The sequence below is a fragment of the Rhinolophus sinicus genome, linkage group LG01 (assembly GCF_036562045.2).
Source record: "Rhinolophus sinicus isolate RSC01 linkage group LG01, ASM3656204v1, whole genome shotgun sequence".
In the NCBI taxonomy this organism is placed as follows: domain Eukaryota; kingdom Metazoa; phylum Chordata; class Mammalia; order Chiroptera; family Rhinolophidae; genus Rhinolophus; species Rhinolophus sinicus.
In genome coordinates this window covers 199,486,955-199,504,940 of record NC_133751.1, presented here as the reverse complement: position 1 = coordinate 199,504,940, position 17,986 = coordinate 199,486,955, and the positions used below count along the sequence as shown (strand labels likewise).

At 45.1% G+C, this 17,986-nt stretch overlaps 1 protein-coding gene across 9 annotated transcripts in view; it reads left to right on the top strand.

Annotated features, from left to right (window-relative positions):
- The window catches only part of COL4A4 (collagen type IV alpha 4 chain), a 113,492-nt gene extending 95,773 nt beyond the window's left edge, over positions 1–17,719 (top strand). For 6 of the 9 annotated variants that reach the window (XM_074314163.1, XM_074314160.1, XM_074314164.1 and 3 more), the window contains 2 exons: positions 582–737; positions 2,760–3,087. In XM_074314163.1, coding sequence (XP_074170264.1) covers positions 582–737; positions 2,760–3,010 — 407 coding nt within the window. In that variant the 3' untranslated portion in view covers positions 3,011–3,087. The other 3 variants (XM_074314188.1, XM_074314146.1, XM_074314153.1) reach the window with 3 other exon arrangements.
- The last annotated feature ends 267 nt before the right edge of the window (positions 17,720–17,986 follow it).

Below are 17,986 nucleotides of genomic sequence, written 5' to 3'. Positions count from 1 at the left end.
CTTGTTTTCAAATAGGTTTATAAGTTTAACTGAAGGAACATTCCTTTCACATCAGCCAAATTTTATCAAAAGCCTATCATCTATTTATTCATATGTATCTATCTATCTATCATCTATCTATCTATCTATCTATCTATCTATCTATCTATCTATCTATCATCTATCTATCTATCTATCTATCTATCTATCTATCTATCTATCTATCTATCTATCATCTATCTATCTATCATCTATCTATCTATCCATCTATCTTCTATCTATCGTATTAGAGCAGTTGGATGGCAATGCAAACAAAAACCATAAACTGATTCTTCAAAACGAATGTCTCTGAAGGGAAGGAAGGCTTTGCTCAGGTTCATTTTGTCTAACAGTTACTAACAAGGCTACGCCAATTTCTCAGCTTGGGCTCCATGAGACCTACTCTCTGTTTCTCTTTTGATACTATTAATTTTCTTAGTCTCCTAAATCCCTCCATCCCTTGCTTGCAAATGCTTAGATTACTTTCCTTAAGAAGCTCTCCAGCAGGCAGCACACATTTATCTCTGACTAAAAGAATCTTTTTGCCTCCTCCCTGTGGTCAGGAGCACCCGGGCCTCCAGGTCCCCCTGGGAGTGTTGACCTCCTGCGAGGGGAGCCGGGTGACTATGGTCTGCCGGGGCCTCCTGGTCCCAAGGGCCCAGCAGGCCCTCCAGGACAGAAAGGCATCCCAGGATGTGAAGGGCAGCGTGGAGAGAAAGGTAAGAGTGCAAGTTGGTCCTTAAGTGGCATGTGAAGACTCTTTAGCTTGCCCTTCAAGGTCTGGGTACTGGGGTCATGGACCACCATGAGCTAATTCCTATTTCCCATGGAAACAGTGATGACATTTCCCAACATCTTGATTTCCCAAAGAATCCTAAAGTTTGGGTAACAATTGGGCAAGTAAGAAGAAGAAGCACAAGTTCATCTTTAGCCCCTAATAGCATACTTGATAACCTTCTAGACCAGAATTGAACAATAGAAATGCAATGCAAGCATTTTTGAAATCCAGTGTGTATTTTACACTTACAGCACAACCCAGTTTGGACTTGCCAGTTTCAAGTGTTCAATAACCACGTGTGGTTAGGGGCTTCTGTATTAAACAGTTCAGTTTTAGACTGCGGACTTTGCTCTTTTACATTCATGCAAGGGGCTCCATTACTGAACTCCCCCACTATTGAAGGCTGAAATATTTATTTTTATGAGTTTTTACCTAACTGCTAACATTAGTTTTTAGTCACCAGGATTTCAGAGAATTATTAGGTTCACAGAATTTTTGTTGTTGAAAAGGGACCAATTGTATTATCCATTTTAACTCTCGTATGTCATAAATAAGGAAGCTAGATATGAGTGAAGCAAATGTTGAAGCTTTTAGGAGCCCAAAACCAGGACCCGACCTGACTTCTGAACCAAATGTGAAGTAAGGCAAAAGATCTGGGCGGAGGGGAAATCAAAATCACCATGAGGCAGCCATGACAATAATGCAAATGGCACCCCTGGAATTGTGCAGTGCACAACATGTACAATGGTACATAACCACCCTCTTCACCTTTATTATAGGTTGGTGCAAAAGTAATTGCGGTTTTTGCAATTATTTTTAACCTTTTAAACCATAATTACTTTTGCACCAATCTAATAGCAATGAAATAAATTTTAGAGAATGTGACTTATATTTGCAGGTATGTGGACTTCCAATCATTGAACCCCAGAATTGGACTGACGTACCATCAGTCTAGTCACCAAGAGAAAGGAGAAAGGGGCTGGCTCTACAACCTCTTCCTCTCTCAAAAAAGACACTCCACCTCCCCAGTTGCTACTCTAGAGAATAAACCGCCCACCCGGAAATAAACTTCAGGATTGGGGAAATAGCATACATCTAAATAAGTGACCTACAATAGGATATACAGAGGGTTAGAAATATTGGCGGAACATTAATCGCGCTTCTTCACTCCCATTCCAGTGGGTAGAAGGACCAAAGAATGCATAACTGTGAGAAGGGTGAGGTAGTTTCCTCAGTTTACCTTTCTAAATTCACACAGTGGGAAATATTTTATCTATTCCACAGACATTCATTAAGCACCTACAGGTATATAGTAGTCAGAGTTCTCGCTGTTATGAGCGTAGAGTTTCACCAGGGAAGACAGACATTCACAATAAAAGATCCACCCATATGAACTGAGACAGGTGCCCTGAGTGAAGGGACATACTTCTGTGAGAGCTCATCAAAAAGCAACTGCACTTGGGCTGGGATTCCAGGGAGGGCTTTCCTGAGGAAATGAAGCTTGATCTGCACTCCATAGAATCCGGAGGACTTCACGGTTGAGGAAAAAGGGATAACATGTGCCGGTTACTGATGGCTGGTGTGGCTGTCACTGAGGGTGGTAGGGTTGGGAGGCATGTAGTCTCCAGGAAGCGCAGCGGCTTTCCTTATTTCCCCTTCAGTTCTAGTCCTTTGACTGTTTCCAAAGAAAGTTCAGGATTATAGGGCTTTTCATTCTGATTTAGTTTTGTCATGATCATGGAACCACCACCTTCCTTTGTCCTTTTAATGGATTATCGTGTTTCCTTCAGACAAAAGCAGCTCTTCTCAGCTTTACAGAAAAACAGTGAGAGACGACTCTTGACCCAGAGGCCAACTTGACTTGGCCCTGCGTTTTGTTGGAGAACCTTTGGATTCAGTCCATCAAACTCTCGTTGCCCTTATATGCCTCCGTTCCAGTGCCCTCGTTTTTATCTGTTCCTAGGACCAATGGGATTCCCGGGGCCACAGGGGCCACATGGACTTCCTGGGTCACCTGGAGAGAAGGGTTTACCTGGCCCTCCAGGCAGACAAGGGCCCCCTGGTCCTCCAGGTAAGCTTCTAATTCCTAATTATCTCCACGCAGCAGCCCACACACGGCACTTTGTTTTAAACACTTACTCTGACAGTCTCATCTCTCAGAAAGTAATTATTCTGAAATTACCAGCAAATTCTTATGAGGTTAGCCCTTTTTGATATAGAGATTATATTTACTACAAAGTTTCATGTTTGGTAAGCTAATGTTTATTACCACAACGAGTATATTTGACAATTAGGAGTTAATGGTAACCTATACTATTTCTAAGATACATAAATCTGTGTTCCCTCACACAAGAGGCAAACACTGATTTGATTATTGTTAGGTGAGGACGGTATATTCAGTTCCTATTCCTGAACTCCCATTGATTTTCCTAGGTGTTTTATTTAATGTTTTCTGTAAACTACATTAATTCCTACGAAGTTGAAAGGCTATTTAATTTAAGCCCGCTAGGCAAAACATTTTCATCACAGTGTCAAAATAAGCCAAGGAAAAGTTGAAAGGGCAAGCAGACGTGTATATCTGAGATTGGCAGAAGTAATATCTTTCAAGATCCTAAATCAAATATTATGGTAAATGTGGTGTCAGTTGAGAATATTTTGCCATCTCCTAAATAGCACTCTAGTCCCAAAAATAAACGGCACTGCTTTGTGGTGGATCATAGTCCAACATGACAAAAAGCTGATAACTTTGATTCATATTTCCTTTCTTTGCATAACCTATAAAACTTGGCAAATTAATATGGAATTTTCAGAAAACTTCAAATGGACAGGATTTCTGTATACATTAAATTGGGGCATACTTGCCATAAGAAATGAACTTAATTTTATGTTGCGCAGGAGAGTTTCATTTCAGGATTTTCTAGGTAGGAAAACTCCATTACTAAACAATAGCCATTCTTGTCAGTTACACTATGCAGATTTTTTATGTAAATAAGATGCCATCACGCTGCTTGTTGTCAATGTTGCCCTCAAATTATGATTTATGCCCTCAAATTATGATTTTTCTCCTAATTCACAATTTAAAATTTCTTTCTGCCATGTGAAAATCGCTGTGTGGCCTTGGTGTTGGCTTTGGATCTCTCCAGGTTCCAGAGGTAAGCATTGCTATAAAATAAATAAATTCCTCTAAGTCTGCTTTCTAGTCATTCCCAGCTTTTTCCACTGTACTTGTGAGTTAAACTTGGTTACCTTTTTATACACAGGGTGCTATAATTACATTAGGTTTTAATGCCTTACAGATATAGTAAGCCCATAGTAGAGTGTCCTAATGCTAAGCCTCATTACAGGTTGTCAAGGCATTGTAGATACTCAGCTTATATTATTTCAATTCAGGCACCGAGTATAAGGGCTTTCTCTGTCAAATGCTCCAATATGTACCAATGCAAGTCTCTTTTTATAAATTTCCAGTATAAATACATAGAACATCCCTAAAATAAGCAGTATCAACAACGTGAAAAGAGGGGTCCTTAACACCCAGGAAGGGGCTGTGACAAGCCTTTCCTATCATGCCCAAAGTCCATTTTTAAGGAACAAATTTCTTTGTGTGTTAAAATGAAAATACCAGTATTCTTTTCAACTGAGGGTTCTCTCGATCCTCCACAATGCAAAAGCAACATATTATTTTGCGTGTGGCATTTTTGAAGAGAATAAACAGAGTTTCTCAAAAGAAGAAAAGCAAAGCTGTGAATGCTTGCATTTGTTTTTCACAGGCATCTGTTATTAACCCCAATGAAAGATGCCCTGAATACAAACACCCTATTTTATTTTTAGGGTCCTTAGAAGAGATGCCTTGGCCCCTTTCTTTTAGCTTCTGGTTTATTAAAATGTAAAGAAAAGCAAAACCATAATTAAAAAAAAAATTCGGCTATTTTAAATATTTATACTTAAAAATTACAGTTGAAGTTTTCACTTTAATCCTTTCACTGTCTGTATGTATAAACTCATTTGAAGATAACATCAAAATCCTAAATCTGAAGTACCAAATGTTCCCCCGCCCTTTCCCTTACCACTGGTGAATGACCACCATAATTATAATTCACAAGATTACTCAGGGAAAATAGAAAATTGTCACATGCATCTCTCCCAAGTTACCCAGAGTGAAAAAGCCAAGTTTGACATACATTAAACTGTACGTATAGTAAATATATACCCAACTCTGTGTTGTTTGTGGTTTTATACAATATTTTATAGGAGACCAAATTCTAAACTTCTTGTAGGGTTTAAGTCCATTCTGTACAGGCCCATCACCTGCTATGTAGACTACAAACTTTGTGATTATGGCCGCATTTTCTAGGATTTTCATGCTGCTTTATCATTGATTGCTGTTCTTAAAATTATTTTGCACACTTGTGTGAATTTTAAAACCATAACTCATAAACAATGTATTTTAAAATAATGTTACATTTCTTAGCATTCATCACATAGATGTTAAGAACAAAAGTTGGGCCCACCCCAGACCTACTGGCTCAAAACTCTGGACTCTAACCGGCCAGATGATGTGTGTGCTAAAGTCAGAACTGGTGCTTCTCAGCCCTGGCTGACACTGGAATCATCTGGAAAAGAAATGATGCCTGGGTTAAGTCTGGTGTGGCAGTTAAGAACACAGGTTTGGAGCCAGAACATCTTGGATTCTAATCTAAACACTGCCATGTGTCACCTTAGACATGCCACTTACTTACTTGAGCCTGAGTTTTCTTTCCTGTGACACACAGGCTGGTTGGGAGCATTTAATCATAAAGCACTGAACACAGGGCCTGATATGTGATAAAGCATTCAATACGTGCTAGCTGTTATCATTATTGCTTACTGTTATTATTTCTTTTTCCTTGTGGAATGTTCACAGGGTGACTGAATGAGCTTTAGAAAAAAATGTCTTAAAGATATAAATGTAACCAAGAAGAAAAAAATATTCCAAACCTTCAGAGCAGTGGTTCTCAAAGGGAGATCCCCAGACTGGCACCATCAGCCTCACCGGGAATATATTTGATATGCAAACATTGGGCCCACCCCAGACCTACTGGCTCAACACTCTTGGCTCTAACTGGCCAGATGATGTGCTAAAATCAGAACTGCAACTTACACTGGTGCTTCTCAGCCCTGGCTGACATTGGAATCATCTGTAAAAAATGATGCCTGGGTCCCACTCTCAGAAATTCCTATGTAATAAGTCTAGATGGGTCCCAGCACCAGTACCTTTAAAAAGCTCCCTAGCTGAGTGTATCGTACAACTCAGTGTCCCAAGTGTATAGGATACGCCCAGGCCGTGTCCTACACCAATTCAACCAGTATTTCTCTGGGGGGCGGAGGGGAAGAGGGGCAGGGGGAGGGCGCAGGCATCAATATTTTTATAACTGCCCTGGATGATTCCAACATGAATGCAAGGTTAAAAGTCATGCTTTAGTGCCTCTGAAGCATGAAATTCTATCTCTTTGAGTAACAGATACTATGGAACCTCTGCCACCCCTTCCCCCTGGCTGCAGTGTATTGTAATGAATTAGAGTGACATTAAGCTGAGTGTTAAGAACCCACCAGTACCTCTCCCAATGTCACCTGTGGCTGGCTACCCAGTAAAAAGTTGCCCAAAGATTTGAAATCCTGTGAAGGTCATCAAATTATTGCTGACTCAACCAACCTTCACTATTCTGTACTTCTCTTGCTTCCTCAGAGATCCCATTCACTCACTCATTCATTCAGTCAGTCAGTCATTTATTCAACAAAATGTTTTCTGGAAGTTTTGCATGCACCCCGAAATGAACAAAGTTTTGCCTTCATGGAGCTTTTATGGGGTTGTTGACAATACTTCCGTGTAGTGTCCAAAGCCGGTCTAACTTGAGGATGCAGAAGGAGTGTGTTCATAAGCATTTGACTCCCTCACATCAGCGGTGATTCTTGTTTCAGGTGAACAGGGGCCACCTGCAGATTTGGATGCCTGCCCCCGAATCCCTGGGCTTCCTGGAGTACCAGGCCCACGAGGACCAGAAGGAGCCATGGGGCTCCCCGGGAGGAGAGGCCCCCCAGGACCAGGTATGAGCCTCACACTGATTGTTCGTTATGTGTGTATTATGTTGCTGAAATGAAGATCCTTGGTGTTTTTTGCTATGTAAGTTTTTTTCTTTTTTTGGAGCCTAAACTAGTGAGAATGAAGTAATACAAATTTCTTTCCCCTTATACAACTTTTTCTACATTTATCTGAAGGTTTAATCCTGTACTGGCTGGATCAACACATCCCTTCCATTTATTTGTTGAAATCCTACTTAAATCTTTTATACTGCGTAACTTTTGACATGAGGTTCTGAAATCCCTTAGCCCAACAGAGTGCATTCTCTACTAATAGTCGTTAATAGCTGTTGACTTGATTTTGAACGAAAAAGTACTGCATTGGGGCTCTGTGGAGCAGAAACAGCCTACAAGAAAGGAGAAAGACGTGTACCTGCTCGGAGGAAGGAAAGGGAGGGAAAATGGGGAGGGCTGCTCTAAATTATGGCAATGACTGCGTTGTTCATTTAATTGATTTGAGCATTGCTCAGTCACTGTCAGGGTAGCAGGTTCCTTATTTAAGTATTTAAACCAAACCATTCCTTTAAAAGTGGCCTCCATATAGTTTATTTTCTCTTCTCAGATCACTCCCACATTGGCTAAGTTATAAAGAGATGAGGGAGTCCGGGGCTCGTCATCTAGAGGCCACTGCTCTCTTTGGACCAATGGGCAGTGCCCGTGATTCTACATAACCTGTATGCCTAAGAGGCATGAGGCCATTCCCTTTCCCTTTTTCCCTACTGCCCAGCTGTGGTTTTAGCTCTTTTTGATTTAGGGCCAAAGGAATTAGACGCAGAACTGAATTTTGTTTTTCTCATGTTTCCCCAAACCCACATAGCGAAGGGCCCCAGAGATGTCCCCTCTGCTGGAGTCTGAGCAGCTCTTGGGTTGTGTCCAGATCTGCTCCGGAGCCCTCCTCAAGTTAGTGTGGGGGTGGTTGTAGTCACTGCACTGCATCTGTGTTTGTGCACTAGGTTAATTGGGTGTCCCTGGAGCACCCGTTGGGAATTGAGGCAGTTACTTAACTCCTCTTTTCTTTGGCACTCGTTGCACGGACAAAGCTCTCAGTCAGGCAATGTAACTCGTCACTCAACGAGTTTAAAACCTTGCTGCCTTGTTGTGTATATATTTACAACGTCAAGGGCTGGGTCCCTCTACCTTCAAACAAACAAACAAACAAACAAACAAACAAACAAACAAACAAACACTTTCCTCAAGCAGAAGACGTGGCCACCAATGGGGTTCAGCAAATTCATTTCAGTGACTACGTCCAGAGTCGCCCCTACTTTTTATAAAGTATGGTACTAGGTGTCGTGGGCAATATAAGTGTGAATAAAAAGTATTTTTTACCCGTCTAGGGTCTCACAACCTCATGGTGGAAACAGGCGGCAGACCATAAGTAACTCTAAATAATGGGAGATCATAATTTGTGTTTTAAAGGAGTTTCAAGCAAAAGGCATCAGGAGAAGTGGCCAGGGAGAGGTGAATTCCAGTGTGGGGGATCCCAGGCCTGCTAAGACCCCGGTGTGAGCAGGCCTTTGAGCAGAGAGAGCCTTTAAGGAAAGACTGGGTTTAGAGGAACCAGAATTGTCCAACAGGGAGATGGCAGAGGCACAGGTGGGGCAGGCTGGCCTAATAACCTGGGAACTAAGAGTTACCAGCTACATCTTTGCTACTCAAAGTGTGGTCACACCCCAGACCTGCATAGAATCTGCATTTTAACAAGATCCTCAGAATATTGTCTGTACATTCAAGTTTGAGAAACCCTAACTATATTACATGAATGCCATCCTTGAAAGAGTCAGCTAAGAGTGACACCCTCCCTGATGACTCCATCCTTGCCATAGGTTAAGGGCTTGAAAAAGTCGTGATGCCTGGGCCTCAGCCTTGACCAATAGCAAGCAAGGGAAGCAGAGCCTGAGTGTCAGTGTTTTGAAAAAGCTCCCCAGTTGGCAGCCAGGGTTGAGACCCACTGCTTCACCCCAATATCAATGGCGACCAGATGGGTGGTTGGGTTCACCCATCGTGGTGGCTTTGGAAAATAACCAAAGAAAGTAACCGAGAAGACAAAAAATAAGTGGACAAATTCTGTACACTTAATAGTGTTCTTGGGCACAGATTCCCTCTTCACAGATAGTGAGCTTCTGAAAGAGGCCGACAGGCTCTGCGGGCGCAGGTGTGATCACCTGTCATCGCTAATTCCTCCTGACGTGGGTCGGATGGGCTCCTCCAGCTGCAGGCGGCCACAGGAGGGCCTTCTCTGGCTTCCCGTGCCCTCTCCTTATCGATGGGGCTGATGCTGCCTGCTGGCTGTGGGAACACCGAGGACGCACTTGTGCCGCAGCGTGTGGTTATGTTTTCACACAGTGCACAGTCCTTCCTGGGAACCATCCCGCATTTTCCCCCATGTCGCACAGTGTGGGCTGCAGTGCTCCCTGGCCCAGGTGCCCTGGAGCTTTTGGCTCTACTGTGCACCCACTCCTGAGCCAGTGCTTTGGTCTGGGCTCCCTCTTCTCTGACATGGCCGCCCAGGCTCCTGCTATAAAGGACCCGTTTGCTGGCACTGTATCCTTTGGTCCCCTCTTCCTGTCTATTCCCTCTGGTCCCTGTGGATGCATTGGCTGTATTGTCCAGTTGCTAATAAGTGACAAGTCCGTTCTAAGGGTGTAAAGTGGCCCAGCCCTGAATGATGGGCCATCTGTAGGTGTGAGGGGCTGGGACACCACCCCCAAGGTTGGTAGTGAAGGATGAATTGCCACCAGGAAGTAGCACTTCCACTTAAAATGACATTGTTGGTTTCCTCCTGTTTTCCCTTCTAAACCTTTTTCATTGCTAAGCTGAAGAAACCAAGCATGTAACCAAGTGCTGCAGCTGAAATCTACATAGAAAAAAAACCCCAACAAACTTCTGGCTTTTTCCTGCCCCAGTGATCATGGGTAATGGCCACGCTAAGTGTAACTGTGTCTGTTAAGAAGCCTCCGGACGGAAAATCTGCGCTTTGCCCCTCACACATCTCTTTGATCTATGACTTTTCCTCCCTGTGACGAACCCAAAGGCGGTTTCATTTTGGTTTGAACTGTCACTGCCTCATGGATATACCCACATCCTGTTAGGGTGTGTTTATCTTCAACATGTGACCCTCTCAGAGGAAGTCATCCATCGAACATTGGAGGGCTCTTAGATGTAGTTTTGGTCTTTAAAACAAGTTCCAGGTGGAGGACATGTCTGCGTAGTGGAAAGTTCTCGGCACACAACTCAGGTTAGCAAAGGCCTGCTTCCTGTCTTCAGAAATGCCATCCTCCTGCCAATTTCTCTGTCTTCCCTAAAAGGAGCAAAGCCGACCTTGTAGCATCTGGCCAGTGAACTCTTTTCCCATATCAACAGTGATCTCGCCCCATGTTGATACCTTGGGGGGAATGCTTGCTCCCTTTTCAATGAGAAACCCGTTTAGCATGTGGGAAACCCTTTCCGGAAAAGCTCAGTGGCCACAGGCTGGAATGACCTTGTCGGGTGGGAGAGAGAAAAGAATGCTCTGAGCTCACCGTAGGGGCCCTGAGATCCTTCCAAAATAACAGACATGCTCTTTGAAGCTGTTGACAACTCACATACAGCAGTGCCATCTGGGAAGGGGGGATTCTGCCCAGTTCTAGAAAGTAGAGGGCATCTATCACCCATGTGGGTGTAGGGCAGGCTTCCTTCCTCCCTCACCGAGTAACAACCACCTACAGAACACAGTCCAGGCACTGCTCGGCATTCCAAGAGAATCTACTTGTGACTCGGGTGAGAAAGCCTGATGACAGCACCCCAAAAGGCAGGAATGCCCGGAACACCCACACTGAATGTCCACCACCAGCATGGGGTGTGGAGCAGAGGGATTGGCTGCTGTTGGGGACAGAAGCAGCAGGTTTGTGTGGGACACGCTCAGGCAGGTAATATTAGAACACATTTTAAAAGCAGTGAGGTTTGGGGGAGGCATGCATATCAGATGGCTGCAAGGGCATCCTGTGTGAGAGTGCAAAGTCACGTGACACACCTACCTGATCACTAGAGCGTGGCTGTCCCCTGCTCTCAACACTCGGGTGGCCCCCAAGGCCCTTGTAGAACAAGTGCGAGGGTGAAAAAGAGTGAAAGCTACTTAAGTCAAGCCTCTTTGACTTAATCGGTTTGGCTTTCGGGTAATTTGTGACAGAGAGAGAGAGAGATAGGACAGAGAGGGAGAAAGCGAGAAAAGACCGAGGGAGCGAGAATAACAACTAGGAACCAGAAGCCTTGAAAGGGCTAGTAATTCAGGTAAGTAATTCATGGCAACAAACACCCCCAGAGGCGAGGACGGTATCTGCTACTCTGAGCGAAGGAGCAGGTGGCTAAAGAGTTGACATCTTGGCCACAAGTCAGCAAACACTTACAGAACCCCGCGAGTACCAGTGTGACGCTGCAAGTGCCCAACGTACATCCTTCCAGGAGTGCCCCTATGCTGTGTGCCTTGTCACAGAGCAGGGGCGGCCAGCTGATGGCACAGCCTCTCTACTCCTCTCCACACGTGATGGCCTCCTTGGCTTTTCTGTGTCCCCTCGGTAGTCTGGCACATGACAGCACTTAGTCATATGGCAGCTGTGAAGACTGAATTGGATAATCCACAGAAAGGGACTGGCGTGGTACCTACCACGTTATAAACGCTAAACAAAAAAATTTAAAAAAACTATTGAAAAAGATTGCTGCTCTTGCTCCAAATTTAACTTGATCCCCAACTGAATCCTATTAAATGTCATTCATTCCTCCATTCAGGCATCTAAAAAATTGTTATTAAGGCTAAGACCTTTCAGCACCTCCCTGATCTGGCTTCAAATTCCAGCTCTGCCCGTTGTTGGCTCATTGACCTATATTAGCAAGTTGCTTGACCTCTCAGAGCCACCGCTACTGGAGTGCCAAGTGGAGGTAGTGTAATCCCGGCTTCCCGCCACTGGGAGGATGAAATGAGCTGGCACACTCAGGTGGCATGTGATGTATGTGCCATGAGTGCTGCCGGCTAGCGGATGTCACCCTGTTCTCATCACTGTGTCGTGGCCTGTCATGCAGGGTGCAAAGGAGAGCGTGGGCTGGATGGCAGGAGAGGTGAGGATGGCATCCCAGGGCCCCCTGGACCTCCGGGACACAAAGGTGACATGGGAGAAGCCGGCTGCCCTGGAGCACCAGGTAAAGAGTTTCAGTGTCTCGTCTTTTCTCTGACACGGTAGATCTGAGACCTGTATCCAAGATCCCCAGCCTCCCAAGCAGCTTTCCAAACTGGTCCCAGTCAAAGCGCTTGCCTCACATAGCAACTCACCAGGTATCAGGCAGACAGATGCAACAAGAAGAGAATAGGCTGTATCCCCCATGTTCTTACTGATATTCAGCCATCATACAAACGCATCAAGGCCCCGTCTCCAGTTCAGTATTTTTCTAGACCACTATACCTTAGCATAAAAGGCTCAGCCATCTCTGCTGTTCACTTTTGCAAGATAAGCCTGGCATTTTCTGTGTCACCACCTTTGAGAGGCTGTGCTGTAGATCTGGGGACAGTGGAGGTGGTGTCACCCTCCACACTGGATGAGTCACTTGGCCTCTGGTTTTCTGACTTCACTTCATCCTATTGTACAGCCATCGGTAAATTTATATAGCATGGAAGTCTCTTAAGAAAAAAATGGGGTATGGGCACTGGGTGAGGGGAGAGAGAAGATTTTCCAGAACAGACATCTGAAATACAACGCACCGGGCAATATGATAGGCACTGGGGGCCCAATGACTCATCTCCGCAGAGTAGGAGTGAGGAGGGCTGGGGGCGAGTGGGGAAGGGGCGCTGCAACAAAACGGAGCCCGCAGTCTGAAAGCTGCAGCTCAGCTCTGCCAATTGTTGCCATGTAGAAACATGGGCCCAGTGTTCCCTCAACTCCGGTTTTCAAGTCCAAGACCTCAACTTGTGAAACAAAACACAGGAACAGGCCTGATTCAACCCAGAAGCTACCACTTTGTAACCTCTGGTTTGTAGTGTAAATGGGGAAGAGACTCCCAGTCTTCCAGAAGCAAGTTACAAACAAATGCACAAAAGCTTTTGGTTTCCAAGTCAAACTTCACCTTTTGCTCTTGCCAATTAGAAACGGTCATAGGCCTTCTTCAAAAGGTCAGCCCCTTACGGTGCCAAAGGAGACAGACCCTGTTTGCATTCTGTAGACCTGATCATTTCCCATCTGCCAACAAGAATTCCAGAACTAGGCCTTCCTTCTACCTCCCCCACCTTATAAAAGAAGGGATCCAAAGTTGTACAAGTAGATCCCAAGCCACTGTCCTCCTTAGAATGGAACTGACAATATGCCAGAACTGTGAGACAGGTCGGAGGGTATAAGAAAGACCAAGTTTGAGAATCACCTTTTCAGACAGGCGGGCTCCCTGTCCCGTCTGAGAAGGCTGGGGGATCACACACGGGGTGTGTCATTACCCTGTTCCGGTTCTTTCCTTCTCAGCACCTATCACCTTCTAACATCCTTCACATTTTACCTTTTTATTATGCTTGTGGTTTGTAATTTCTCTTCTTCAATTAGAACGTAAGTTCTACGAGGGAGGGAGTTTTGTCTCTTTTCTGTATTTACACTTGTGTAACCCAACCACCTGGATCCTGCTTGCCGAAGGAGCCGTCTGTGTGTGGCAGTGGTGTGGGGTGGCTTTCCTGGACTGGGCCGTGTGTCCTCCTCTCTCTGTTCCCTGAATGCTCAGCGATGCACCTGAACAGAGCTGCTCGGAAATGTTGGTTCAACTGCCTTCATTTTTCTTTTTTTCTTTATTCCTCCAGGCCCTCCTGGGCCCATTGGGGATCCTGGGCCCAAAGGGTTTGGCCCTGGGTACCTCAGCGGCTTCCTCCTGGTTCTCCACAGTCAGACAGACGGAGAGCCCACCTGCCCCGTGGGCATGCCCAGGCTCTGGACGGGCTACAGTCTGTTATACCTGGAAGGACAGGAGAAAGCTCACAACCAAGACCTCGGTACGTACAGAGCACGTGGCCGCCATGTCCACTGCCTGAGAGGAAAACTTCTGGGTTAACTTTATGGATTCACAAACATTTTAAATGACCGCTCATCTTCTATGAACATTTTTTCTTTTTAAACTACCACACTCATTCTCAACGAGTTGTATTAAACCTGTGAATCTGTGAGGTGCCAAAGAGGCTCATTCTGGCTACTGTTACTGTCATCTGGCTACTTGTGAGTTTTTAAAAAATGATTTTCAGTAAGTTAAATGTAACTCTGATATAAAATGCAGTTCTTACTTCCAAATGTAAATTACTTAATCAGGACACACACGGTCAGTTCCTGTGTTTATATGTAAATGATGCATCAACACGATGTGGCATTAGCCAGCACCGACTCTGCCCTCCTCCAATTTCTTCTTAAACTACAGAACTTTGAGAGTCACCCTTGGGACTACTTGTCAATTTTCAATAGTAGATTTGTAAGACTGATTTTAAGCCAAGAGTGTAAGGACCCAGATGCCAGCAAACACTGTCTTTCCAAGATTATGATGGTTGGGGTGGTGGACACCAGAAGGATATGCCAACAGGCACGGCTGATGGTGAGATGAGTTTTGTCACTGCTCTCCCTCGGTCCTGATCCCCACTGTTAGTAAAGGTGGTTGAAGGGCATAGGCCTGGAGGTTACAGCTACTTACATGTCCCTTTCCATTTCTCCCTTGGGTTCACCCATGGCCTTCCCCATCGGAGCAGCCTTGTGGAAAGGAAGAAGTAACATTTCATATCTTGACTCTGTTTACTTCTCTCCTCCTCTCCCTTTCCTGCTGGTCTCCGTACCACCAGGCTCACTCCTCTGCCCTGGCCTCACCAAAGGGTACATCGCAAAGCTCTGCAGATCTTGGGGTAAAATCCAAAGTCCTCAATCAGATTGACAAAGCCTGCATCCTCTGGTCTGATTGATCTCTGCACACTCTTGAGACAGACAGACAGACACACAGACCTCCTCCTCCACCTTCCCTGCACTGAACTTCTCTGCGTTCTTTGAGCTCCACGCTCCCTTATTATAGTACAGTCCTCTTTACTGCTGTCTCTTCTTTGAATAGTCTCCACTACCTCCAAACCTGGCTACATGTTTTTCCTATTCCAGGTCCTAGCTTCCAATCTCCGCCTCTAGTTAGCCTTCCCGTAAGTCCCAGAGCCCCACACATCTCATTCACAGGGCTTGTCATGCTGTATTCTCAACACCTGTTTGCTCCTCCAGCTTCCCCACCAGGCCAGGCCATGAGCTCGGGGAAGGCAGGGAGGTGTGCTCACCACTCTGCCTCCTGCACCTGTCTGATTGCTTGGCTCATGAGTGTTGAGTGGATGAAGGAATGAGTCTGGCTCACGGGACGAGGGAGGTGGCAGAAATGGTCAGGCACATACCCTTCTTTCACCACCACAGAAGTAGACTTTGGCAAGGGCTCCATATATCAGAGGGGGTGCCTGCAGATGGCCCCTGCAGGAAGGTTGCCGGGCACACCAGGACAGGCTGTTTACATGCCACATTGTCTCTTCTTCTGTCCCAAGGTCTGGCGGGTTCTTGCCTCCCCGTGTTTAGCACGCTGCCCTTTGCCTACTGTAATATCCACCAAGTGTGCCACTACGCCCGGAGAAACGACAGATCCTACTGGCTGGCCAGCGCCGCACCCCTGCCCATGATGCCCCTGTCAGAGGAGGAGATCCGCCCGTACATCAGCCGCTGTGCCGTGTGTGAGGCCCCGGCCCAGGCGGTGGCCGTGCACAGCCAGGACCAGTCCATCCCGCCGTGTCCGCACGCGTGGCGCAGCCTCTGGACTGGGTACTCCTTCCTGATGGTGAGCCCCTGCACACCCACCATTGTCATACCCCTCTCTTGTCCCTGGACTGGACAGTAATTCTGTGAAATCTGTGCAGATGGACAGCAGGGGGACATGAGGTCGTAAAGGCCACCCCAAACCATAGCCTGTGGAGATGCAGGGCAGTTCTTTTTCCTCAATGTCAGCTAGTTTTTTTTGTTGTTGTTGTTTGTTTTTGTTTTTTAATTTCTTTGGTAGAATTTAGAAGGTGGAACTGCTCAGCCATCAGTGAGAGTGGTTTAATTCTGTGTGTACAGCCAACTTGTCTCTTAGTTCTCCTTTCCCCAGCAGATCGTAGTTTGTCCTTCCTGGAATAATTTCAGGAAAAATGATCAAGTCAGGCCCAGACCTCAGCATGTCACTGTTTGGGTCTGGGGTTGTCTGCGTGTGTCTGAGACCTAATTCTCTCTTGTTGTCCTGGTAGCACACTGGAGCCGGGGACCAAGGAGGAGGGCAGGCCCTCATGTCACCTGGCAGCTGCCTGGAAGATTTCAGAGCGGCCCCATTCCTTGAATGCCAAGGCCGGCAAGGTACTTGCCACTTTTTTGCAAATAAGTATAGCTTCTGGCTGACAACGGTGCAACCACACCTGCAGTTTTCCTCGGCACCATCACCAGCCACCTTAAAAGAAAACCAGGCCCAGCGGCAGAAAATCAGCAGGTGCCAGGTCTGCGTGAAGAGTAGTTAGAGAACCCACAACTTGCCAATGTGCCACCAAGAGAAACTTCCTAGGGGCCTAATGTGTCCCAGACTGTGCTACAAGATTTAATGGTGCTACTTTCGGACTCCAGTCACAGCTGTTCCTTCTATTTCAATGTGGTTATTCCCACAGTACTGTAATCCCTTCCTCTCTTCTGGACAGACTGAGCAAACGCTACACGTATGGATTGTTTGGACCTACCAATCTAGATGAAACCCAGATATTCTTATTTTAGTGAGGATGGTGGAAGAGCTGGCTTTATTTAAAAATATGGTAATTCACAGGAAGGCAAATAGATGAGAAAAGGCCAGATTACAAATTACATTACTGAAAACTCCATTCATTGGTTAATAGCACCTCAAACAACTGAAGTCAATTACTCTGTATTACAGTGCGCTTCTGGATGGATCTTACAGGAAAAAATAAATAGGGCAACAAATGAAACCAGAAAGTAGAGATTTCCAACATTTCAAAATGATTTCCTCTGTAATCTATTTTTCCATGCACTTTAAATAATCGTAAAACCATAACCCAAGGAGATTTAAAAAAAGAACAAAGATCTACACAGCCAGCATTCACAGTTCATTTCAAAGCAGAATGAATCATCTTGCCAGAAAGGACCAGAGTCGAGGTATTCCAAAGATGTGATATTAGCATAAACACGTCACAGATGAACATAAAACATTATGTTCTCTTCTGCACTTTCCAGAGAATAGAAATGCCTACTTTGGCAGCCCTTTTGAAAAGTAGCAATTATGGAAAAAATATATTCAATAGGGATTAAGCGCCTAAAAGCTATTAATGAATATTAAGGCAGTGATTCACTAAAACTGACTCCCCATGGCAGTGAACTTCCAAACAGACCACTCTTCCCCAGTCGGGGTCCAGCTTGTCTGCCGTGCTTGCGTGCTAATGGGACTCGAGCCACATGAGGCTTGCTCAGGCAGGCACTTGGCTCACACAAAGCATCTTGCTCCCCTCCCCATCAGCGCCCGCAGAGCTGCCTCGCAGCCTACTGTGGACACACTCCCACCATACACATAATGGCATCTCATACGGGAAGTGACAGAGCTGTCATTATGCACTTGGGAGAAAATTAAGGGCTGACTTAATTAAACTTAGGTAAGAAGATTCATTTAAGTCATGGTCACCCCACCAGGAAGACATGGCACTATCTTTAAATGAAACAAAGACAATTAGAATTTTATGTTCCTGTTATTGGTTTCTCTGGAAACATCCTGTTTCCAATTTTTTTTTTTAAAAGTCTTATATTTTATATCAGTATTATACCAAGGCAGCAGTTTGATGTCTTCTATAAAAGTTTAGATGGTATGCCTATTTATAATGAGTAGTTTTCTGAATAGCAAAGGGTATGTTTTCTGTTTTGCTAGGAATTCAGTGGTTTAATCCTAAAAATCAAAAGACTTGTTGGAAAAGATTTTTAAGAAACTTTCCTTCTTCATTAAAAAAAAAAAAAATGTCATTTTAGAGAAATCCTAAAAAATTTCTCATGAGTGACACTC